This window comes from Schistocerca cancellata, chromosome 1 (assembly GCF_023864275.1).
Source record: "Schistocerca cancellata isolate TAMUIC-IGC-003103 chromosome 1, iqSchCanc2.1, whole genome shotgun sequence".
NCBI classification, from domain to species: domain Eukaryota; kingdom Metazoa; phylum Arthropoda; class Insecta; order Orthoptera; family Acrididae; genus Schistocerca; species Schistocerca cancellata.
This window is the reverse complement of record NC_064626.1, coordinates 1,091,008,667-1,091,036,652: the sequence shown is the minus strand read 5'-3', so window position 1 is coordinate 1,091,036,652 and position 27,986 is coordinate 1,091,008,667. Positions and strand designations below refer to the sequence as shown.

The window sequence follows — 27,986 nt, the reverse complement described above, 5'->3', positions numbered from 1 at the left end:
ATCTATGTCTCAAAGACTGTTGTCAAATATAATTCCTATCACTGGTTTTGCGCGTACACTGATCTTTTGTTTTGATCATTCCTTTCATAAATATTACTTAAGATTCCATGGTCCTGCATTTATTGTGTGTTCAATATGTTGAATACTCTTTTATAACTAATTCCTCTTCTTGAGCTAAAAGAAGTGAGGGAGACACTTGTGCCAGCTTCCTCAGCAATGAAAGTTTACTCATGGCATGTTAAACATTAAATCTAGCACAAAACAGCAATACTGAATGCTGACAGCTGCCACACATAATCTGATCTACCCTCCACCACTGCTAATAGAACGTTTTTCTTGTTTCAAGGCAAACCTAGAAACCTAACAATCTCGCATGCAAACATAAAATGTAGAGTATTCCAACAAGGCCATTATTTTCCTGACGATTCTGCTTTTTCCACAAATATCAGTTCTATGATACACTATTGTTTTTTCAACTGCTGCAACACTCCAGCTGATCTTACACCTGCCCAACAGATGAGCTGTAGGTGCTTGGGGTGCTCCATGGGTGCAGACTTGAAACAGCCTGACCTACTCCCTCAACCTGACACAATGTAAAGTAAAACCTGAATGTGTATTTTTCTCAAAGCTAACAAAATGTATCATTTATGTTACATATTTATGCTGCTTTTGCAAAGAAACAAAGAAAATTCTCCTGCTATCACCAATCTGCCAATACTGTTATATATTTGTGACCATATTAGAAAAGGATACATTGCTACTCGCCATAAAGCGGAGATGTTGAGTCACAGACAGGCACAACAAAAAGACCCTTAAATATGTAAGCTTTTGGCCTGAAGGCCTGCTTCTGAAACACACACACACACACATGGAGATGTTGAGTCGCAGAAAGGCACAACAAAAAGACCACCTATTCTTTTCTAATACTGTCATTATTCAAACCCAGATTTTCTATTGTTTGTTACATAATTGTGATATTCAATTAAAATTCTATAAAACACTGAGTTAAAAATGTATATGACTGCAGGCCCTTCAGTATCTCATTGAATCTAAAAATCATTCCATCTTCTTTGGTGACCAACACAGCAGTTGTCTCCAAACATGGACTACGGGGCATGTCCACTTGAGAGAACTTAGGACAGTAAATCTCTTAAGTCACTCCAGTACTGTGTCCACTTGAGAGTTATTCTTGGCCACTAAGAGCAACTCTCAGGAGGCATGTGGTGGTTGCCCAGTCTCAGTAGAGAGGTTGTGCAAATGGCTGGTCCTGAAAGCACTTACGATCAGTGTGAACTCCTTATGGTTCATAGCATTGTTGGAGTTGAAGTACACATGTTCCATAATTCAACAACTTGCGCCTCCATAATACAGCCAGTACCACACAAGAGTTTCATAAAACTGGAGTGGACTTAACTTGTCTGCTCCCAAGGGCATGAGGGTAAGGTACTTTAAAATGTTCTGTCTCTGTGCTAACCTTGCTTTTAGATTATTTGGGAAAATGTGGCAGAGGGTTTACAGTGTGAGGAGCAAAGTGGTTAGAAAGAAAGAAAGAAAGAAAAGAAAAACCAGTTTTGCTGTCTGATGGCTTGTGTATATTTTTCTTAGGTCTTCCAGGCTTATCTGCTTGGAGAGGGCCATCTGTATTGTATGAGATGTGTTTCCACAAGTGCAATTGCAGGTGGAAGCGCAAGTGCAGGCACAGGTGAAGGGGCAAGTGGAAGTATTAACACTCCTATCACTTGCTCCTATCTGTGTGGAGCATGTCTTAGGCACTGTTTTCTTCACTGCAGTTGCAAATCTTTTTGAAAAGGTAGGACGCTATTTTTTTTTTTTTGTATATGTTTTTTTGTTCAGTCAGGTATGACACGTATGGCCACATCTTCTAGCACATAAAGCCTGCTTTAATGGATTCTAAAATAAAGATGTATTGAAAGTTATCACAAATGTTGCTATCTCTTGCAGTTTCCCCATCACCATTTTTTATAAACTTACATATATCAATTATACCATGGGATTCCTATTTCATTCTTCAATTCACTGCTCTTGAAATCCATTAAGTAACTGCACGACATAAACCCTTTTGATAAAATTAAGAGTGTTGTACAGCTCTGTTACCACAGGGCAGTCTTTAAGCTATTTGACAATCTGCAGTAGGGTAGTGTGGTAGTTTCCACTAACGAAGTTGCATTTAAAAGGCATTTCACAAATTCCAAGATCCTTATTTTCCACACACTTTCCATATCCAACAAGGTCACAACTACTGTAGTTTACTGTCTTAATTGATGAAAGCAGGTTCTTGTTAACAACTTTCTAAATAATACTATGCATGATCCAACAACAAATAAATATTTGACATACCAGACAGGGCCATGGCCACAATTGTATATTTGGAATCATTATTCCTAGAGGCGCCACGATTCAACATCTCAACTGCAAGTCTCAGCCTGAGGTTGAACACGGCAATGGCAGCTGCACGGGAGTATGATCCTTCCACCTCTAGGCCATCAAGAAAGTCTGACAAAGATTGGGAATCAATTTTCCAACCACAAAGCTGCAATGCTTTATCCCTCTCTTCACTTCTGCAATAAAGAAAAGATAATCATGGTTTAAATACATTATATATCATTCCCAATTCTTTCAAACAATGAAATATCCAGAATGGAATGTAACAATATAATGAAAAGGATAGTTCCTACTCACCATATAGCAGAGATGTTGAGTCACAGAAAGAGAACAGTGTGTTGTGTTTGAGAGAGAGAGAGAGAGAGAGAGAGAGAGAGAGAGAGAGAGAGAGAGAGAGAGAGAGTTTTGTTATTGTTGTTGTTGTCTATTCTTGACAAACGTTTCAGTGTCCAAATGCTAGCTTTCCAACAGTCTTTTTGTTGTGCCTTTCTGTGACTCAGTATCTCTGATATATGGTGAGTAGCAACTACCTTTTCATTATATTATTCTCAATACTTCTGTAGCTCACATGAAAGATCATTATTATTATTATTATCATTATTATTATTATTATTATTATTATTATTGTTGTTGTTGTTGTTGCTGTTGTTGTTAATTAAGCAGAAATCAAAAACAATTTCATCAGTGTGATAACAATAATACATTTCCTTGATTAAAATGATACCACAGAACAAACAGCAAACCACCACTTTAAAAATTTACTCTGATCCCTTAAGTTATTTATTTAGAACACACACTATCACATTAGCAGAACAGAAGCATTCACACATAATACTTTCTTATCAGCTGTAAGACTAACTGTAGTTTAAACTATGAATTCCCAACTCAAATTTTATATACATTCAAACTATTGTGAAGTAACTGTTTCAGCCCATTAGCTGTTCTGCGTTGGTAAAGGATATTTGAAGTACTTCTGAACACAAATGCTGTGTTCTGTCAGAATTGTTACTATTGTGAAGTAACTGTTTCAGCCCATTAGCTGTTCTGCATTGGTAAAAGATATCTGAAGCACTTCTGAACACAAATGCTGTGTTCTGTCAGAATGTCAAGCACTTAATATATTTTTTAACATGCACACACACAGTTCAGTGTTGTGACGCAATAGTCAGCATCTGTAGCTAACTCAACCCCTCGCTGAATCTGCTTACTTGGTCTCGCTCTACAAAATTTCCCCCCTGAACTTCCCTCCATTACTAAATTAACTAATCTCCAATACCTCAGAGTGTGTACTACTGAATTATCCATTAATGTAGCCAAATTACAGCATAAAGCTCTTTTCTCTCCAATTCAAATCAGCAGCTCTTCATTACTTATCCTATACATCCACCTCATTTCCAGCATTCTTCTGTGACATCACATTTCAAAAGCTTCTATACCTTCTTCTCTGTACTGTTGATCATTCATGTATCGTTTTCAAATAATACTTCAATGTAATATTCACTTCTTAATAATTTAAAAGGCCCAATACACAGATTTAAAAATCCAGTATATTCACTTTTTTAAATATTCATGCAACAATGACATTCTAAATAATTCCACATTGTATCATTTTATGTTCATCACAATTTGTGTACTGCAATTAAAAAATAAAGAAATACTAACAGAAAAGAGCATCAATGCTTTTTTGTGAAACAGACTTTAAGAGAGACTGGACATAAGAGCTGAGATAAAAGACCAGGACATAAATGTGAAATTTCTCATTTGATGAACTACACTAAGATATGTAATGTCAAAGCCTTATATTCTGAATACAGGATACACTATTGTTGTTTTACATTGCCCTCATATGTGATGAAATGTGAACAGAATTGCAAAGCATTTTTACCTTAACAATTATAAACTTACAAAAGTTCAATAAAGAATATTTCACAACTCACTTATATATTTTAGCAGCAACATGTGCTCCTGTACTTCCAAGATCTGCCCAAGGCATTGTGACCATCTCTGACTTCATCCCTGGTATCATATTTACTTGCACAGGTTCCAACCTGAGAATGTTCCTAAGGCAGAAAAAAAATCTTACAATATTTTTAACTCTGATAAACAATATTTGTTCACTATCTGAAACTACATATAAGAAGACTAAAAAGCAATTAGATAACTACATTTATTTAGCCATATGTTATGAAAAGCAGATAAAATATGAATGAAAAATGTCTATTAAAATTTCTTGTTACACTGTATAAGGATGCACTTGTGTGTAAACATTCCATTGTTGTGATTTGTAAAAATACGCAGGGTGTTCAAAATGTATCTTTACAACTTTGATGACACATATTTCACAGAAATTGCGATTGAAAGAAATTGTGGTCTGTGGCATAATGTTCACACAAACATAAACTTTTAGTTGCCAATTAACAGAGTTCAGTGTGTGCGGCATCTGTAGCACACACAGAATATCTGAGCAATATATCTGTTGCTACCATGTCCAGTCTAGCATGTCCTCATTAACGAGTGCAATTGCTGCTCTGATACGAGCTCACAGTTCCTAAAGATCCCGCACCAGGGTCTGAAAGACCTTCACAAGGGCCACAGAAAAAATTCTAATGGTATTATGTCTGTAGACCTTAGGGGCTATGAAATGGGTTCTCCTTTATCAATCCAGTGACAAGGAAATATGTTGTTCAAACTCTTCATGATCGTGGCCTAGTGAGGAGGGGCACTATACTGCTGCAGTATGATGTCAGGTTGCAGTTTTGCAATACTTCGACCTGTGGAAATGCAAACTGATCCAACATAGCCAGACAATAAAAGGTTCCACCACATGCTCATGACGCAGACTACACCTTGTGTTTACCTTTGGACTACTACATACATTTTATTTGCTAAAGTTCATGCAGGTTCTCAAAGCCCCAGATCCTCACATCGTGGGAAGGTAATCCCAACACACAAAATCATGCTTCATCCATGACCATCACCTTTTTCAGATAGTCTGGGTCATCATCAATGTGACTCAGAATCTCTATTACATATGCTTTGCACTTTGGGTGTCATCATGTCATGCAGCAGCTGAACCTTGTAAGCATGAAGTTTCAGACTCCTTTTTGCAACCTGCACACTGTAGGTTCTTTAAATGGCGTGGACATATAAATAAATATTCACACTCAACAGCACAAATATTTATATGGCAAAGATATCATAGGGAGGTATGATTATATCGACCCTAAATGAATAATGAAGGTTAATTTGTAAATTTTGTTATGTAACTCATTTGTTTTTCTTATCGATCTCTGTATCTTTTGGTCTTTTGAGCTGGTGCAAGAAAGACATATGCAATTGAGTTGTCTGAGTATTGTGTTAAGTTATAATACGTGAAAGTCACAAGTTTTCAATCTACTACTGAGCTACATCCTAATTTCCTTCTCCCGAAAAGATGAGGACTGCATTTTAAAATTCAGCTCTTCGGTGAGGAAGTCAACACAAAGAGAGAATAACTGCCTCAGCTACAACGGTATTGTTCTACATCATTCTACATCTACATCTACATCCATACTCCGCAAGCCATCTGACGGTGTTTGGCGGAGGGTACCCTGAGTACCTCTATCGGTTCTCCCTTCCATTCCGGTCTTGTATTGTTTGTGGAAAGAAAGATTCTCGGTATGCCTCTGTGTGGGCTCTAATCTCGCTGATTTTATCCTTATGGTCTCTTCACGAGATACACATAGGAGGGAGCAATATACTGCTTGACTCCTCGGTGAAGGTGAAGGTGTGTTCTAGAAACTTCAACAAAAGCCCGTACCGAGCTACTGATCATCTCTCTTGCAGAGTCTTCCACTGGAGTTTATTTATCATCTCTGTAATGCTTTCGCGATTACTAAAAGATCCTGTAATGAAGCGCGCTGCTCTCCATTGGATCTTCTCTACCTCTTCTATCAACCCTATCTGGTACGGATCCCACACCTATGAGCAGTATTCAAGCAGTGGGCGAACAAGTGTGCTGTAACCTACTTCCTTTGTTTTAGGGCTGCATTTCCTTAGGATTCTTCCAATGAATCTCAGTCTGGCATCCCCTTGTTCATTAAACGACTGTGGGGAACTGTATCAAACACCTTGTGGAAGTCAAGAAACACGGCATCTACCTGTGAAACCGTGTCTACGGCCCTCTGAGTCTCGTGGACGAATAGCATGAGCTGGGTTTCAAATGATCGTCTTTTTCTAAACCCGTGCTGATTCCTACAGAGTAGATTTCTAGTCTCCAGAAAAGTCATTATACTCGAACACAATACATGTTCCAAAATTCTACAACTGATCGACATTAGAGATATAGGTCTATAGTTCTGCACATCTGTTCAACGTCCCTTCTTGAAAATGGGAATGATCTGTGCCCTTTCCCAATCTTTTGGAATGCTACGCTCTTCTAGAGACCTACGGTACACCGCTGCAAGAAGGGGGGCAAGTTCCTTCACGTACTCTGTGTAAAATCGAACTGGTATCCCATCAGGTCCAGTGGCCATTCCTCTTTTGAGTGATTTTAATTGTTTTTCTATCCCTCTGCCATCTATTTTGATATTGGAGAGAAAAGGTAAATTACCAAGCCACACACCAAAACCAAAAGACATTAATATATATCCTATGTTTTAGAACTATCACAACATTCTTACATGCATAATATATATCCTATGTTTCAGAATTATCACAACATTCTTAATATGCATGCATCTATGCCTGCATGCATTTCTGGGCAGACAATTTTTGATGCTGCTTAATGATAATTACTGCACATCTGGAAAATCCAGATTATCTCTTCCCAACCAATATAACATCATGGTTGGCAGTAGCTAAAACTGTTGAGACACTTGACAGATTGATTTGGTTGGGCTCTGGATAATTGCTAGTTACATCCGTTCCATATTTGCATTACCCATGTTTGGATGCCCAGACATCTGTTCCAGATTTGCATGACTCATGCTTGGACACACAGATCTCAGCCTCTTCATGACACTTCCAGATTCTTTGAACCTTGTGTATCACAGTCTGATGGTCAGATGTGATAGTGGTGTGTTTCTAAAACATGTCCAGAAGTTCTGCTGAACCTGACGTCAGATGTAGTCTCTCGACTGTTCCACCTGTTGTGCCATCTGCTGCAGGGTGGATATTTTTGTCAATAACCCACCAGCAAAACTTTTGGCATTTTGAACATTATGCTGCAAACTGCACCTTTCTACCTATCGCCATTTCTGAAATGCACAAAATCAAAGTTGTAAAGATCATTTTGGAAACCTGTACTTTAGCTTTTACGAAAGTAGAGGTGAGGTCATAAAACTGACATTATTCCATCATGGATCTTCCATTGCTTTATTTTGCCCAATGGCTTTTCTTTCATCCCATAACCCAGTGCTGTTTTCCTTTGCTACTATTTTCTAATGCATTAATATACTCCATCCTTTTCCTTCTCTTCTTTCCTGTTTTTTATGTCACCTTCTAAACCGCACCACACGCTCTGACTTACAAGCCACACAGTATCAACCGTCTCATCCACAGACGAAACACATGGCTATGTGAGCATGCTGATTATTGTTGCTGCATTTCATATCCTATTTTACTACCACCAGTACCTTTAACTGCAGATCTTCAAATTGATCACTCTTCCTAGGTCACACTTGTGTATTTTCACATATTATTTTCCATAGCTTCCTGTTCCACATGAACTTGTAACAACCCCTCCCCACCCCCACTCCTCCTCCTATCTTATTCCAGTTCACAAATGCTAACCTCACTTAATCTACTGACATACACTGTCCCCCTTCTTCACACATATCTGATCACCGAACTGCAGCTGACATTATAGTCTTTCTATTTACCTTTCTCTTTGATCTCATTATGTTTTCATGTAGGTTTCAGTTTGTTCTCACCTTTCACTATCAGCCTACTCCCTCATGTTTCATCTTGTTTCCCTATACTTCATCCATTTTGCCCTTTTTGTGATTTTTCTCACATATTTTGGCATATTTTTGCGAATTTTTTGCAATTATTTCTACATTACTTACATATTTTTATGCATTTTGATTCTCCCCCAAGGTTTCTTGCTGCTTTCGTCTGCATCAATACAGAACCCAGAATACAGTTTCGCATACTGTTCCTGTCTGGCTCACAGAATTCCCCCAAATGCTACACCATCAAATTACCTATTTCTAGCTGCAATCCTTCCTTCCACAATGCCCTCCATCTGTTCAGATTCTGCCAGTCCATAACCCTCACCAACATGGTCCTGCAAAACCACACAAAAAAGGCCCAAATATCCTTCCAATACCTCCTCTGCATCCCTAAAATTCTTCTACTGTGCAATCCCATATTCCTCTATCCCATCACATACTCCCCCACATCCCCTCATAGCTGACAAACCCTGTCTCACAGACCTACTACATTTATTCCACATACATAAACTCCCTCCCAGCACCATACAGAATCCAGAACCTAAGCTGACCCAAAACATAGTCACAAATATTTCCTGCAAAAGCCTTAGTGCCACAAAGGTATCAGTTCTTTCCAAAGGCCTGACCCTTTTGCCCCGCTCCCAAATACTATCGTGCTAGACTTGTTAAAAACCTTCCCACCTCCCCCCATTCTCTACAATGGAAACACTTTTTCACTACCAATCCTACGAATCATACTCAAACGCAGACCAATGTTGAACTGTGCCTTACTCAGGTTACTCCTCCATCCAAATGTAATCCACCACCACTGCACCCAAATCAAACCCTGTTAACTTTCCAGAATTTCTTAACCTCAAACCTCACCTTAACATCATTCCCCAAATCCCTCAACATGCAAGCTAACATTACATCCACAATCCACCACCTAAAAACTGATCCTGACCTTATAATCCCACCTTTTGACAAAGGCTCTACCACAAGTGTTACCTGGCAAAAGGACTCCACCAGCCATCAGATTCATCCACCTACAAACCCTGCCAAAGTGGCCCCATTCCTGAAATCAGCAGTATCTCCAGTCTCCCCTCAAATCCTTAGGCCTCTCCCAGAACCTCTTCCTGGATTCTGGCTCTCTCCTGACCCCTACTACTACATGCATTCCTACCTTCTACATGCTTCCTAAAGCCCATAAACCCAACTGCCCAGGACACACCATTGTGCCCCCACTGAGAGAATTTGTGCTCTCGTAGACCAACACATTCAGCCTATTACCCGCAATCTATCCTCCTATATAAAAGACACCAACCATTTCCTCCGCCAACCCTTCAAAGTACCTGTTCCTTAATCACACAATGCCCTGCTCATTACACTACCATCACTATTGCCCAAGGCCTTGCTACTATTGAACACTACCTTTCCCAATGTCTGATGGATTCCAAACCTACAACCAACTATATCCTCATCCACAATTACATCTCCCTTGAAAGCATCACCTGCAAAGAAATCAGGGGTACAGCAGTGGGCACCTGCATGGCACCATCCTATGCGAACATATTCATGGGTCATCTACATGAATGTTTACTCACCACCCAGAATCACAAGCATGGCAAGTTTCCCTTCTTACTTCTTCCACAGCATCCAAAGGAAGGCATTGTATTACTTCTTCACCACCACTCTTTTGAAAGCTCCTTGTCAATGTAGTAACTTAACCAGTGCAGAAAAGGCTGTACTACAAAATCTATGAGAGGACACTGATGTAGTGGTACTGAAAGTTGACAAAGATAACGCAACCATTTTGTTTACCTCATAGGATGTATGATGATAAGATGTGTGGTGTGCTAAGTGATTTTACCTACAGGAGGACTGGTTATGACTCTATTGGATGTGTGAACAGAAAACTTCTGCACTACTGAATTCTTCCTCCTTATCACAAGAGATCATATCAAGAGGTTAGGACCACATGGTTGTGCACCACCAAGACTGTATCGTCTTCCAAAAATTCATAAGAAAAGTGTTCCAATATGTATAATAGTGAGCAACACTGGAGCTCCTACATATGATTTAGCTTAACATCTCACCTCTTTGCTTTGACTGTCGGTGGGCAAATGCTCACATCACATCTATATCCCAGACTATCTAAGCAGTTCTGACTGTTTGGTTAGCTTTAATGTGGTATCACTTTTTACAAATGACCTTCTCACAGTTTCTTTGGCACCAATTGGCAAAAGCACTGCTTTGTTTCGGCATGCTATATCCTCAACTTACTTTATGTTCAGCCAAATATATTTTGAACAGACTGACGGGGTCACCATGGGCAGTCATCTGTCTCCCTTGGTGCCCAAGCTTTTTTTGTGAAGAATTTTGAGGAGAGGGCACTTGAATCAGCTGCCCTTAAACCAACTGTATTTTCAAGGTATGTGGATGATACTTTCATAGTGTGGCCTCATGGACAAGATAAACTGATGGAGTTCCTTCACATCAGCTCCATTCAAAACAACATTCAGTTCACTACAGAAATATAGAAAGATGGTTTCTGCCTTTCTTAGAAGTCTTGGTTAGATGAAAGAATGATGGCTCTCTGGGGTATTCAGTTTATTGTGGGTCCACTCGTACTAATTTGTACTTGCAATCTATGAACGTACTTAAAATACTCGAACACAGAGCTAACACTATCTCAGATTCAGATAGTTTGTCTAAAAAGCTCACCCACCTAAAGACAGTGTTCAGAAAAAAATGGATATTCCACCCGGAAGATTAATAGGGCACTGTCAATTAAAACCAAGAATCAGGAAGTGGATAAAATGAAGAACATGTCAGCAAAATCATTAGCCTTTCTTCCTTATGTGGGCAACATTTCATTTAGAACAGCAAGAATAATCTGTAAATTTTAGGTGAGAGTGATTTTCCATCCACCATTTAAGATTGTAAGCCTTTTGGAATCAGTGAAGGATGACTTATTATTGCCGAAGGCCGGAATTTACAAAATACCTTGTCAATATGGTACGCCTTACGCAGGGCAGATGACAGACCACACGCGCTGTGAAAGAACACTGCACTGAACATCAATATTGCACTAGCCTTTCACAAGTCCGCTATTGACAAACATTTTATTTCCACTGGACATTCAATTAAGTATGACAGAACTATGATTTGACCACAGCAATATCTTTCTGGGACTCCATTATTGAACAATCTGTGGAAATACACCTGGTGGAAAAGCTGATGAACTGAGATAGTGGCTACTTGGGCTGTGCATGGAACCCCACCATCTTCACAATTTGCTCTAATACAAGACAACAGGTGTGCCAAAAGTTGTGGGAAGTAGTAATGCAGAGAACAGCTAAGCTCAGCAGTCCCACCAGCCAGGGCGCTGCCACCAGGAAGTGTGGTTCATCTATCAACTTGATTTTCACCCATGTGCAGAATATTCACAGCGTGCTACATACTGTGAAAAGGAGTCAGTCTTCGTCAGTCTTCAATGGCTTGCCTGAAGATGATTGACAGGTGGCCAGTCGAAATATCATGCAATGAATTAAACAATGACCGCCTGCAAGCACAAAATTTATTTGAACAACTGTTCCCAAATTTGACAAAATTCAAATTTCTTTCAATTAAAAACTTTATCAAATAAAAATTATCATTTTCTTTTTAAAAACTACGCTATAGTAACCAAGTATCTCGTGTAACATTACTATCAATAGTTGTGGCACCAGTACTCAGATGGTGCTGACCTCAGGTGTGTCCTCTGATAGGATCATTCCAGTGTCCAGTATATAAGCTGGCGCAGAGCCAGTCTGAGTCTTTCTCTGCGATGATGTGAGTAGCTGAGTGCATGCTGCCAGTGTTATCATATTGGCTATGCTGTTCCCTTGATGGATTCTATTTAATGTTGTATCTTGGTGAGAGTGTGGGTTTTTGAACTTGTAATAAAGCTGGTGGATCCTTTCCAGCTGTTATTTTTCTTCCCCTTAAGAATATTTTCTTTTTTTTCCCTTAGGTTTTGTGATATCTGAGATAGTGCTATTGGTATGGCATGTGCAAAGTGCCTAAAAATATTGAAGACTGACTCATGGTTCATCAAACATAAATTTATTATCTGTTACCTTTTCTCAGTTATTTATAATCCATAAGTGTGATTAGTTTACCTAAAAAGTGGGCTAATTACAACATGTCAGTAATTTCAGATTTCATTTCCATTGTTCACAAGTAGACATGTGTTTAGTTGCTAACACTCTGATAAAGCAGATGACAAAGCTATACAAATAAATAATGTAACCCTACAGCCGATGGTGAAAATATGTTAGCAACACTGAAATTCATTTAGCTTCAGAGTAATTAAGGTCAGTAGGTAAAAAATTGTTACTGAAACAGAACCTCATATTTTGATAAACCAACCAGCATAATTCAATAGAAATTACAGTTACATCCAAAAGTCCTTTTTTAAAACAAATCTCCCTCTACAATTTAGTTACTCACAAATGTAAATCTTTAATTGTAATTTATGAAAAATACAGTAAACAATAATAGCTAACTTCAGTTTTAAACAATGGAAAATCCAGGATGCAATGTAACAATATCAGAGAAGGAAAGTTGCTACTCACCATATAGCAACAAGTGGACCACACTGTTGCTGAACATGCTGCCAAACATTATATCTCTCATTTCAATTACTGCTTCACAGACTGTGCCATATGGATCCTTCTCACCAACACCAGCTTTTCTGAATTGCACAAGTGGGAACTTTCCCTGCAATACATCCTATGTTCCCATAACCCTCCTGGCCTCAACCTTCGTTAATCACTGTCTTCACCCATCCAGCCCCCTCCCTGTTCCCATTCCAGCACTACACAACTGTCATTTCACTGCCACACCCAGTCTTTTAATTTCTTTTTATTTCTCTCCTTTCCACTACTTACCCCCCCCCCCCCCAACTTTCTCTCCTGCCCTCCGTCTAAACTGCAGCACTTCACTGTCCGCCACCCCCATCACACTATCCCTCCCCCTCCCACCCCAGCCTTCTCCTTATCCCCACCCAGTCACCACTCCCATCATGCACTGGTGCTGCTGCTCACAGTGTGGTTTCAGTTCTTTGAGACTGCTGACGTGTGTGTGTGTGTTTTTCTATTTCTGACAAACGCTTTAATGGCCTAAATCTATAATTGTGTGAATTTTTTTGTTGTGCCTATCGCGACTCAGCATCTCTGCTATATGGTGAGTAGCAACTTTCCTTCTCTAATATTGTTAACTTCAGTTTTAGCTACGGTAAACTTGTAAAAGAGGCATGTTGGAAGCAGTTTTCAGTCAGTTTGTGACAAATTTGACTGGAGCAAAATCTATGTCCGAAAATATGGGATAATGTACCACAGTAATAATAATAGTAATTATTATTATGGACTATGTTAAATGGCAATAATGCTCACTGTGTCAATAGGATCATCCTATAAACGCTGTCACCTCCAATAGTTAATTGCTGCACACACAGTTTCTTTATTGATACTTCTGTTGGATTTCAAGGGCAGTGATTTAAAAATGTTTTTGAGTGACAGTCTTAATTGTAGATGCTTTCCACAAGTGAACTTTTGTGAATAATTAGTGCTAGGTTACTTCACTTGAACAATTATATTATCAGATATCGATCAAGTGTATTATGTGGCTATCTGGTTGCCTGTGCTATAATTATAATGGAGGAGAGTAAGTTTGAACATGAACAGAGGTTCACTCTACATCGAAGTTAAACTAAAATGTTTGAACTGCAAATATGGTGTAGCATACATTATTGACAACTTGACTACGTTCAACCACAAATATTTAGGCCAGACTTGATGGAGGCACAGCTGCCGACGGCATATTTGTACATGTAATGGTTAGGCTATAAACCACAGAACACTTACAACTCCTAACACAAATAGCACAGGGTTATCAGGAGATAACAAAAACTATATTACAGGCAGTGCAAGAGTTAGTGGCTGTAGTAGGAACGTCCCCCAAGGCATCCGTGTTCATGGATTTTCTACTATTAATGAACAACATCAAGAATGGGAGGCTCACCACCAATGATTACAGCTACGGTTTTCAGATTGCCAAATTTCTTATACAGAAAGACAAGAGCTGATGTTCTCATCAGGAGATCTGGAACTATATCATCCAATGAAGAAACTAAAGCTGCTAATAAATCCAGCGAGACTTGAGATGCTTAGAATGTTCTCTCTCTTGTGAGAACATTTTTTGATGAAAACACACATTACTGCAGTCAGAATACAATTTTTGCAGCAGAAAAATCATATTCAGACTGGGCTCATGATTTAAAGTATAAGTAGGATATGCAATTTCAATTGTTTACGTGGGAAGAATCATGCAGATTCTAATGAGCAACATTATTGTACAGCTTACACTCGGTTCGGATGTGAGAAATCATGTACTGAGGAAATCAGGTCTTTCTCCGATAGAAGAAATATGAACAGACAAAGTTCATGAAATTGTTTGTGCAGCCCAAAGTTTGTTCATGGACATGTGGGATCGTCACACCACCAATTGCGGGGACCCCATCTGTAATCTCATAAATGATGACACTAGTGGTAGTGGGTTGCATCTGCTCCCGTGCCTTTTCCCAACTGAAAACATTGTTTGCTTTGCTATGTGTGCTACATGCACCCACATCGGCACACAATTTGCCATGAGTGCAGCAAAAAAAGGACAGCTGCAAGAGGTGTATTTTAGCAGTTCTAATGCAGAGACATGTCTACCTATGGAAATGTACTAACTGAGCAATATATCTACTGAACTGCCAGCTTCTCAGGACAAAGTCCAGAAAATGTACTTAGGTGCATTCATAGGCAACACTCAGTGAAATTACTTTTGAACAATGATGCTTTCTGTGTACTTGCTAAACTAATGTACTTACTGAAGTTTAGGAGCACTACCATTGCAGGCAGCCGAGACAAATCTGTGGACCTGTGGACCTATGGATGCCACCTGGTTTCCTTGCCAGTCAACTTCCACTTTTATTTGCAACAAAGTCGCTCATCTAGTAAATTTTCTTGTGGTAGCTCACTCCACAGAAGACAATAAGACAATGTTTTTGCAACACATTCTTTTCATGCTTATGGATTTAGAATTCATGAAACTGCAAAAGAACTAAAATGCAATCTGCACAAATGTTCTTTCAGGCAACAACCTGTGACACACTTGGGTTTCAACCTCTAGGAGTCTGGACTCGAACAAGCAGGGTTTGTCATGGCTGCCACTTGCAAGAAAATGATGCCTAACACCGCACACACTGTGATCTTCTAATAACTTACAAGGTCAACCCAAATGACTAATTCTCAGGTGTGTCCTCTGACAGGATAATGGCAGATTCTGGCATATAAGCTAGTTCAGAGCCTGTTTCTGTCTCTTTCTGTATGCTACAATGTGTGCAGTGCAGTGCAGTGCGGACTGTGAGTGTTACCATTTTGGCTATGGTAGATTACTTTAGCAAGAACACAGAAGCACCATTGTTCAGAAATAATTTCGCAGGGCGTTTGCCTATGAATGCTAAGGTGGACTCTATTTGTAATAGATGGAACTCCGATACAGCATGGATTGGATTTTTCTTGTGAATACAGTCTTAAGATATGCTGCACTGTTCCTAGTAGCATTTCATATACACATTTCTTCCGAATTAACTCCATTTTAGGTTATGCCTAATCGTGACTGTTACAAACATTGAAGTATGCAAATAACTTGACCCAGTCACTTTTATCAATTTTTCCACTATACATTTTGGGGATTCTACTTCTATCATCAGGTGGCTTCATTTAAACTGATAAGACACAGATGATTTATACATAGAATTTTTCTTGGCAATTTGTGGTACTGTCTGGCAGCACAGACAAAAACATACTGTTTTAGTACATGGCTGCAATACAAGCAGTTTTTTGATGCTTATTGAACTTGAAAAATGTGCAGATTATAAAATATTGCATAATATTACTTCTTGCTAAAAATAATGTGTGTGAAAGATTGAGAAATGTGTACAGTAGTTCAGGAATGATCCAATATCTTCTGTGTAAAATGCATTTCTTGGATTCACAGGATCAGTAAATAACCAAATAAGTACTACAGTAAAACAGTGAATTAACTTTCAAGGAAATCCTGCTTTGAACAAATATTTTCTTCGGTCCCAACAAAACACCTATAAGAACAATGTCATTCCTTCCCACTTTTAAAACACCCCAATTACAAAAAAGGCTACTTTTAAGAAATAAAGATGAAACATTCTGCAAATTAAAATCCAAGTTTCACACTATTCCTAACATGTTCAAGTGAGTTTCTGATTTTTTTCAGTTTCATACAAGGCATACTTTGTGTCATGTGGTGGTAGTAAATGGTAATCGGTTCTTTCAGTCGACATTTATCTAGATCAAATTCCATTGAATGATACCAGGAATGTAAATGTTGTGTTCCTTTCACCAAACCGCACACGTCATCTGCAGCCTCTGGACCTGGGCATGGTACACTCTGTTAAAGCCAAATACAGAGTAGCAGTTGTCCACGAGTGAATTACATTCCTTGAAAGGAAAGAAGTGATGAGACTCAAAATTCTACAGGCCATGCATACGTATATTGCTGCCTGGAACTGTGAAGCACAACAGATTGTGTTAAATTGCTTCACAAAAGCTGGTTTTGGTACACCAGTTGCTGTTAAAGATGACATTGCTCCAGAACAAAAATACAGTAGAATCACAGATGTTCCTGAAAATGTGACATTCCAGGAGTTTGTTTACTTTGATGATGACATTTTGACTTACATGCATGTGAGATGTGTGAAATACTAGTGAAAGAACACTGTGAGGTAGGAGGTGGTGGTAACAATGATAAATACAATAATGAAGAAGTGGCCACTGCACCAAATTTCACAGCTTCTGTACAAGGAATTGATACCATCAGGATCTACTTTTCCTCTTGGAATATAGATGAATGAATTCTATCAAACATCAACCAACTAGATTGTTAATTTCTATATAAAAATATGCTGGAAGGACAAAACAAACAACTCTTATTGATTTTTTAAAAAAATAATGTGTTCTGCAAAAAGTGTGATGATTGGTGTGCATACGTGTGTGTGTGTGTGTGTGTGTGTGTGTGTGTGTGTGTGTGTTTTCTACATTGTTCAACTTAAAGCAGTGACGAATAGATAATAGTTATGAGACTTATGATGTGGGGATGTAGAGGCTTGTCTTAAAACATGACATATATTACTAGACGGTATATACTTAAAATAGATGACATTAAAGTTTTTGCTTTCCTTGTGTCATATATGACACACAAAACTGGTAACTTTTATAAGCATATTGGGTTATTCTATATAAATTACCTAAAAGTAACAATAAACAATTTCAGGAGCTCTTCAAACTTGTGTTATGTTCTCAAGTTTCAATCCTATGCCTCCTGATGTCCCTCTGTTCTCTCATTAAGTGGAACTAGTGTGTGACCACAGTAAGAATGGAGACACACTGTGATGTGGAACATTACTTGGGGTACCACAAAATGCCATCACCAATTGCTGCAAGAAGAAGCTACAGAAAAGAGTATCACAAAGCTCTGTCTCAGGCAACGACTATAAAACTATTGTATGATCAATTTGTTGAAACAGGTTGAGCGGCACATCGATAGAGAAAGGTCAGCATTGCCCATGGGCATGCTCTTGTGCATCAGAGAAGAAATGTTGTACATATGGGATATCTGCTGTATAACAAGAGGAAGCCACATGGAACATTTGTAGAAAGAGACTTGATGCTCTGTCACTTTCAGAACTGACAATAAATTATTTCAAGCAAGCAAATCTGTGTTATTTAATGTTACTGTTAGGTAACTAATTTAGAATTACCCTATACAGAACCCATGTTAAAGACAAAGATACATGTGCTAATACTTTGCTCACCTTCCATAATGTGTCACTACCTACTGCAACATGCTTCAGTGCTCAGCACTGTCAGTCATCGAAGTTAGTCACTGTTTCCTTAATGTACGCAATGGAAGAATAGTGAAATGATGTCAAGTCCCAATAAGTGTGTGTTTCCATTCATTTATTCACGTCCTATCTACACAGAACCAATAGTATTTTATTGTCAACAGACTGTTAATGGAATATTAACTCTTTGCAGTACTAAGACAGTACTTTCTACTATTTTGTACTATGAATTTTACACGTGCGTTGTATGCTTCACAGTGGATTTATATCGCATACAAAGATTGTTCAATTGTAAATTTTCAGCAGTAATTTGCTATCAGTTTGGCATGTTTCACTATGATTGAGAGATAATAAGGGAAGCAGCTATAATAATAATAATAATAATAATAATAATAATAATAATAATAACAATAATTGTAATAATAAAAGAAAATTAGGAATGGACAAACAAAATTGTCTGCAGGTTGCACTGTGATGAGGTTTTACAGGTTGCATTAGTTACAGGGACAGATACTTTAGATTCACAGAGCTGATGGACTGTCTTCATTCTCAGTGAAGTTATCAGGCAACTGAAACAGTACAAAGAAGCAGAATCCCAGCTGAGAGTAAGCTACGGCCTGATAATGAAATGAGCAAGACAGGGCATGGTGCAACAGAGCTTTCCATATGAGGAAATGGACAGATTTCTTTTGGCAAATGATTTGACAACAAACCAGCATCATCTTTGCATCATCTGGAAAGGAAAAATGCCTGTGGGACAGTGCAAGAGAGGATCAAAGAAAGAATGTATATCAGCAGCAAAAGATCATAAATTATTAAAAGCTGCAACAAAAATATGGGACGTCTCAATTTATTTGATGGGACCACACTGCTCTGAAAATGAAGAGCAAAGAAGTGATACATTACCTGAGATTCACGATTCACATCAACCATCTTAATGCTCCCTAATATCCAATACAATAATACTGGATACCTCATTGTAGCTGGTTATTGTGCTCCTACTGAAAGAATTTCTGCTCTTGTTGACCAACACCTCCAACCAAATGTGCAAAACCTAGCCTCTCATTTCAAACATACTAACCACTTCATTCACTGACTCTCCACCATCCTCACCCCTTTACCTCCTGTACCCATACTCATTACTGTTGATGCCACGTACCTATACACAACATTCCTCATGCTTGCCACTATCCACTACGAAACACAACCTCTGCCAACGTCCTTCAGACTCCAAACCCACTACCTCATTCCTCATAGATCTCACCAACTACATCCATCCCGACACATAACTGTTTCTCCTTTGGAGGGAAGATATACACACAAACCTGTGGCACAGCCATGGGCACCCACATGGAACCCTTCTATGCCAACCTGTTTGTGGGCCATCTAGAGAAGAACTTCCTAACCTCCCAGAACACCAAAGCCCTAGTCTGGTTCAGATTCACTGATGACATCTTCATGATCTTGACTCAGGGCCAAGACATCCTATATTCATTCTATTCATTCCTTCACAACCTTAACACCTTCTCTCTCATCCACTTCACCTGGCCCTATACCATTACACTCACAGCATATTTATGCACGAGAACAAAAGTGCCCAAAAAGTACATTGAAATTAAGAGGCAAGACAGCTTGAATGTACTATTGCAGAGTAAATACTTTTAGTTTTCTTGCTGGACATTATAATGAATCATGACATCATAGCTCCAATTATAATTATTCAGTCTGTACTCTAAGCATCTAGCAATAAAACCAAGGAGCAATTTCGAAAATGCATTTAAATACAGAGAGAAGAGATAGCAACCTTGTGGTTCGCCAATAACTCAAACTCTGTTTTGAGACATCAAAGGACTTGCTGGATAAGTTGATGGAATGGATTGCGTCTTGAAAATAGGTTATACAATAAACATCTTTCAAAGTAAGATAATGGTAATGGACTGTAAGGGCATTACATCAGTTGAGGCTGAGGGGATTAGATTAGCAAATGAGCCACCAAAAGCAACAGACAAGTTTTGCTTTTGACAGCAAACCAACTGACTGTGGTCCAAATAAAGAGGATATAAAAAGCAGACTGGGAACAGCAAGAAAACATTCCTAAAAAATTGATACGTGTTAACATCTAACATAAACTTAAATATTATAAAGTCTTTTCTGAAATTAGTTGTCTGGTTTGTAGCCTCATGTGGAAGTGAAACACGGACAATAAGCAACACAGGTAAGAAGAAAATAAAAGCTTTTGAAAAGATGGGCTACAGAATAATGCTAAAGATTGAAGAGTAGATTGGATAACTAATAAAGAGGAGAACAGAAATTGTTTGGTCACACTATACAAAGTATGATTTGCATATGAAGGCTATTTGTAAGAGGCTACTGCACAACTACTTGCTAGAAGCTTCCAGTCTGACCAATGCAATATCAGTTCTATCCTCATGATGCGAGGGTCTCATGAAGACCTTTACTGAAGAGTGGAAACAGTGTTTTGACGGCATCATTACCCGGAATGAAACATGGTTGCTTTTGCCCGAACCTGAGAGCAAAACCCAATCCATGGAGTGGCATCATCTGGGTTCCCCTTGGAAGAAGAAATCTAGACTTTCATGAACAGCAAGTCAAAAGGTGATGGCCTCCTTCTTCTGAGGATCAGTGTGGTGTCATTTTCAATGACTTTTTGGAACCTAGCTCCACAATTAATCAGGACCATTACTGTTTGTCACTGGACAAGCTGCGACATGCCATCAAGACAAACAGACCAGAGCTTCAGGGTCAGCTCATCAGACTACACAATGACAATGCCAAACCCCATACAGCCTTTCTGACGCACGAGAAAATCAGGAAAATGGGTTGGAAAATTGTTCCTCATCCTCCCTACAGTCCGGACTTGGCTCCATCTGATTTTTACCTCTTTGGTTGTCTGAAGACTCACCTGCCAGGTAAAACATTTGATAGTGAGAAACACCTCATGGTGTAAATGTCAATCCCCAGAATTTTACCAAAGTGCATTTACAGCATGGAAAGAATGTTGGGCCAGATGCGTCATAGCTGATGCAGGCTACATTGAGACGACTACGTAAAACTTTTTGAATGCCCATTGTATGTTTGCAACTCACTGCCTGCCATTTTTGTCAATTTAGCATTGTTATCACATTCATTACGACCATAGCACAATATGGTCTGCAATTATTCGATGTTGTTAAACATTTCTGTGTGGTTGGAGAAAGAAGGAAGAAATAAATATTTGGCTGTTTATTTCCGAATGTGTAGTGAATTCCGCTTGTGTGGTTATGCAGAAACCTGTCTGTCTTTTAAGCCACTTATAACTCGTTCAGTCACATCAAATGTCAATAGGAAGAAAACGAGACAAAGGCAAGTGAGACGTCAAGTAAGAACAAAGAATCGAGTAAACTTTACTACAAAGAAACATAAGAACAGGGAATTTTTTAGCACTGGGCTTATGGGTTTTTCATAGGGGCTACGAATTTGTGGCGTAGAATCACGAAAAATGTAAAATCGGAGACTGTAAAATCGAAGTTCCACTGTAACAATTTTCACATTTTTTTCTTTGAAGCCTTACTTGTCATCAAATTTCATGATTCTAGGTCAATGGGAAGCACCCTATAGGTTTTGATGGGTGGGTTTACGAGCACTGAAGTCTGTATCATAAATGGCCATGTCTTTTGACCGCATGGAATTAGAAACTCAAATTTTTCCCATCACCAGGATATCACAGACCTTATAATGTGGCATAAATCGTTACTCAGAAAAAGGGATCTTAACAGTCAGTCAGACAGACAGACAGACAGACAGACGAGTGGACCACAATGTGATCCTATGTGGGTTCTGTTTTTACCAGCTAAGGTATAGAAACCTAAAAAGATGAACTGCTCATACACATACAAGACAATTATAGGGCAGACAAAATGTCTGCAGATTTGAAGCGCATATCAGAACATCACATACAAATCACAGAAATTGAAAAGATTAATCTTGACAGATACAAGCAAACATTGTACTACCTCAGAAATAGTAAAAGGAAATGGACATAGGTTATATATGTAAAAAAATGGAGTGATGTTTCTGACTCTTCAACAAAGCTCTCTGAATGCTGTGCCGCAATAGTCAATAAGGAAACTCACAACATTGAAGTATGGACATTTTATAGCTGACAAATAGGAAGCATCTTAAATCTCATAAAGCAGCCAGAGACAGTTTTAATGAGGTTACGCAAACTTAACTGCAGAATCAGTATTCGAGGAGATTTTAATGATGATTTTCTTTCAGTTAGTACAAATTGAGAGCACTTAAGAGCTTTTTATGTTTAGCTTTGGACTAATTGCAATAGTAAACTTATCTAACAAGGAGGCATCTATTCATTAACACCGATTTTGTCCAAATTTATGGTAAATGCAGGGCTTGGCCAGAAATGGAAGTGACAGATGTAAGAGCTCCAGATGGCCAAACATTTAGTAAAAAATAGCATTTTTGGCATAGGTCAGGCGAGGCATGAGCCATTTACGTTAGTTCTAGCACAGTTTTCAGGCAGCAGTTGGTGCAGTGAATAGATTACAGAATGGTGATCTGAGGGTCATGGGGTTAAGTGCCTACGTGGAAACATCATTTTTTATTTTTTTATTTGAAATTGTTACTTACCCCATAAATAAACTGAAATAATGCTAAATATATAGTATTATTATAACTGCATGAAAAGAAAAGGCAAAGTAAATTTTGGGACCGCAAATAAATTACACAGAAATCAAACACTGAGAAGAGTGCATTACAATACATCATCTCCAGCCATCCTCACCAATACTTGGCGAAACTCTGCATTAGGTGTGGTTGTCTATCAAACAATGTGACAAATCTTTTATCAATGTACACCAAGTTAATTTTTCAATAGAAACTTTAAAAGTAACCAAGTAACTGTAAAAATATAGCATTTATAATGAGTGCAAGATGCTGAGAAAATTACTGCTTCCCCTATTTTATAACCAATATCATGCCAATATGTCTACATCATCAACTGTAAAGTAAATCATCAGCCATTAAGAAGTAAAGTGTACCTAATTTTATACATGAAGTTCTCATGTACACCTTAAAATCACTTCATGTAAATTTATCTGCAATCCCGTATTTTCCTTTGCCTCTACTTTTCATGCCTTATATGAAAATATTAGTAACTACAATACATTGAGCTCCATTTTAGCTTTTTGCAGTATAAATAAAGTAAAAATTATAAATAGTTGCTGCTGTGCCAACCACTGCCTGGAAAATACACTAACATAAATAGCTGATGCCTCAGCCGATTCACACCAAAAATGATATTTTTTGTAAACACTTGACCATCTGCAACTTCCACTTCTGTCACTTTCATTTCTGGCCAAGACTACATACACCATAAATCTGGAGAAAACTGGTGATGACAAGCAGGTGTGGTCCCCTTGTAAGAGGATTGAAAGATAGTGCAACAGCCACTGACAATCTGTTTTAGACACAACAACTTGCAGTGATTCACCTTTTAAACTAATAGCTCATAGTTTGCCTGAATGTAGTGGTCATATGTTAACAATATAATATACTGGCCAGTTGTGTACAAATCATAGAAGAAAAGAACTATATCACAGAACCATAGAAAATAGCTGAATTATGGTGTTTAGAGAGAAACAACGGGAAGAACATTGTGGTGAAATTTATGAAGCAGACAATGTAGACAGAAAATTTAACCCTTTAAAAAAAAAGGACAGATTTGAACAGAATCAAGGATAAGGAATGGATAATTTCTGGAAGTAAAGTATCTTGTGCTAGGAAGAAAGCTATTTGCCTAATTCAGAGGACAGCCTGTAGTCATGAACAGAAACTCCATTACCATCATTACTGTAAAACACTACAATCTGTAATTAAAACAAGTGACCTATGCACTAAGCTCAAAAAAAACCTCCAAGAACACACTAAAAATAATTGGGTACATTATGATACAAAATTAAAGAAAACTAACAATGCAAATAAAACTGAGATCCTAGAAAACAGCTCTGTCAGAAATGGTGACACTTCCAAATTCGAATATTACTTCCTTGCAGTGGGAGCAAGCACTAATAAATGATCAAATGCAGACACATCAGATTTGCTTGTGCAGACACTGCATGCACCATTAACAGACACAAGTTTCAGGAATGCAACCACTAAAAAGACTACAAAATTTAACAGGTTGTTTCTGCAGGCTATGATGATGTTTGGAGTTTGATATTAAAATCTTGTGCTGACTTGATAGGATTAACATAGGCTATCTTTGTAATCAATTAATGCCTTGGGGCACATTCCCTGACATACTTAAATATGCTGTGGTTCACCCACCTACAAAACTGGAGATAAGGAAACCATCTCCTGTTACAGGCCTGTTAGCACTCATTCCAATTTTTCAGTGTTTGTGAAAGTAGCTTATGATAGAGTACAGAGTCATTTAACTGGGCAGAGCTTGTTAACTGCCTTCCAAGTTGGCTTCCGTTCAGGAGAAAGCAATACAAGACTCTACCAGAGCTAAACAACAAAAAATTTACTACTGACTTATTCTGTGACCTTGCCAAAGTCTATAATTTTGTAAATCACAATATTCTACATGGTACACTATAGTGTTATGGCATCGATGGTATCCCTATTGCATGGGTGGAAGCTTACCTTCACAACAGAAAGCAGAGCGCTTCCCTGGCTGACCATATCACAGAGTTTAAACTAATATAAAGGGGGAATATAACATGTGGGATCCCACAAGGATTGGTACAGGGGTGACTATCGTTCTTAACCTGCATAAAAGATCTTCCAATGACTTCTTCAAAAATTTTTGTATGCTGATGATACTAACAAAAGGTCTGTCAACCTCACCAGGCACAGCTCATATGATAGATGAACGTATCTATAAATGGTTTACAAGTAACAGTTTAAGCCTTAATGTCACAAAAGGTGATTTTAAATAAACATTCATGACCTGCTAGAAGCAGAAGTCAACATTAACGGACTTACTCAAAATGAAACACCAAATGTAAAATTTTGGTTAAAGTTTCTGGTGACAAACAGTAGTATAATTCTCTGATGAAACTGATTTCATTATGGACTATGTCAGAAAAACAAAACTGTCCAAAGCAACTGGTTAAGGTGGCGAAAAGTCTTTATGAGTGGACAAAAATGGCAATACACTTAAGAATAGAGAAGTCTGGATAAATAACAATGAACAAGAGAGCTAGAAAAGGCATCTCTGTGCACCTAACTTTTTAAACATTTACATAAGTGATATCATTGAACTAGAAAACAAAACATTGACACATGTACGAACGTAATTGCAGAAAATTTTTAAATATTAAACTGCATTCTGAAAATGTTATAACTAGAAACTGAACACAAACTGCAATGTTTCATACACCATCTTTATCAGGTCACTGAAATATGTGGCCTGAAAAGACCCAAGAGAGAGTGAAAATAAGCTAATAAAAACCACAGTAGTCATTGGAACATAAAGGTAGAACTTTTTTTAACGTACTTATGACTGTGAACTTAATAATAATAAAGACAGAGTCACTAAGAAGAAACTTACAAACTTATAAGTAATATCTGGAACCATGTGTAACACTTTAAGAAATAAAAGTAGACCAGGTACTTTTGAAATACCATGACATCTCTCAAATGCCTGTATGGCTGAGAAAGCTGGGTGCCAATGCATAAAATAGTGACAAAAATACAAAGCTATGAAAGGAGATTCCTAAGAAGCATTATAGGACATATAAGAGAGGCCAGGATTAGGAACAAAAATATACCATAAAATCAGAACTGAAAGCACAAGTAATCTACACCAGATGCAGGTGGGTGCATCATGTTGAGAGGACGGAAGGTACTAAGCTTCCTGCAGCAACTATGTGCTATGCGCCTAGAGGGAAAAGGGGGTAGAAAAGGAAAGAAGATAGAAAACACCGTAAAAATGGAACAGGTGGTAACCTAGATGTTGAAGTGAAGAAGAGGAAGAAGCAGATTTATACACACATCTACAAAGTACACTCCAATAAACATCACCTTATTACTATCTGACACATCTGAAAAGAAAAGCAAAAAAAAGCTACTACCATGAACAAACAATAGGCCTACCTAATTCCAGGAATTCTGCCACAGTTTGCACGTATAACCCCTTCTTCAACAAGAGACTGAGCTACACCAACCCATTTCCAAATAGAGTTCAGCATTTCATCCTCAGCTAATCTTCCATTCTGAGATATATCAGGCTGAAACACAAAAGCAGTGCCTTCAAAACAAAATAAAAAGTTGAGTGACGAGGCATAACAAACTAATAAGATTATTAAAAAATATTAAATACTTATTAACACTGTACATTTATAAGATTATAAAGCACTATCCACCAAACAGAAGAGGCACTGAACAGTAGACAGGCACTTAGAAAAGATTAACAACATGCCCATCATCCTTCCTTATACAGAGCTCCCCCCCCCCCCCCCCCCCCCGCCCTCCCTCTGTGTGTGTTTGTGTGTGTTTGTGTGTGTGTGTGTGTGTGTGTGTGTGTGTGTGTGTTTGTGTGTGTCTATGTGTGTCAAATGCTGTATGTCATTCAAAACATTACATTTCATACAGACGGACCCGGAAAACTTTAACAGTTAAGTATTAGCACAATTGGTGCAGCCTAAAGATTCAAACACATGAATAATCTGGGCTTTCTTGTCCAATTGTAGCTCATTCAGTTGCAATTTAATGTATGTGATTCTTCTTATCTTTCTAAATAGTTTCACAGAGGGACTCTCAGAAGGTATCTGAAACTCATTTATGAAATAACACATATATTTACATCTATAAGAAGGCATCAAAAAACTTCTGTTTGAAAACTGTCTAGTCCAGAATCAGTACACCAATCATGCAAAATCACTGTAAGCAGTTAGGCAATCACCCCACTGATGCACCAAGTTGAAGATACTGTTTAATTTTGGCAAAACACTGTGTCCTGCTCCGTGAAGAAATCCATAACTGCCTGCTCTATGTCTTCATCTGACGGAATCGTTGACCCTCCAAGAGCTTTTTTAAGAGAACCGAAGATATGACAATTATACAGGAAAAGATCAGGGTTACAGGGCAGATGCTCAAGTGTCTCCCACTTAAGGGTGGCCTCCCACATCAACCGACATCCTGTCTCGAATCACAACCAGCATGGAACTTGGCACACTATTTCACAATGGTAGTTTGTGTCAGACATGCTGCCTCATAAAACATTCTTCATTCTCTGGTGGATGTCAACCCATGTCTGTCCTTTGGCAGTCAAGAAAAGAATAACAGCACATTGGTCGTGTTTGGATGCATTTGGTAATAACCTCACCAAAGTTCATGTTTCTACATTTGCTGCACACACATCAGAAAGACATGAATGCCACACTAATCCATTGCCTACATGTTGGTGCTTATATACCTGCACTGGAGTGACACTACATGAATATACACTGCAGTAATGCCCTCCAATGCAAACTTTTTGATTGGCACTTTATATATAAATACTCCACAAGCCACTGCACAGTGCACAGCAGAGGTCACATCATACCAATATTATAATTTTTCTTTCCTATTCAATTCACGTATTGAGTGAGGGAAAAGGACTGTCTAAATACCTTTGTATGTACCCAAATCTCTCTTATCCTTTTCTCATGATCCCTATGTGAGATATACTTTGG

At 38.3% G+C, this 27,986-nt stretch overlaps 1 protein-coding gene across 1 annotated transcript in view; it reads right to left on the bottom strand.

Annotated features, from left to right (window-relative positions):
- The window catches only part of LOC126091397 (GATOR complex protein MIOS), a 234,303-nt gene that overhangs the window by 141,214 nt on the left and 65,103 nt on the right, over positions 1–27,986 (bottom strand). The window contains exons 8-10 of the mRNA XM_049907059.1: positions 26,407–26,540; positions 4,341–4,463; positions 2,359–2,579 (exon numbers count right to left, since the gene is read on the bottom strand). Of these exons, the coding sequence (XP_049763016.1) occupies positions 2,359–2,579; positions 4,341–4,463; positions 26,407–26,540 (478 nt within the window). The remainder of the gene's footprint in view (positions 1–2,358; positions 2,580–4,340; positions 4,464–26,406; positions 26,541–27,986) is intronic.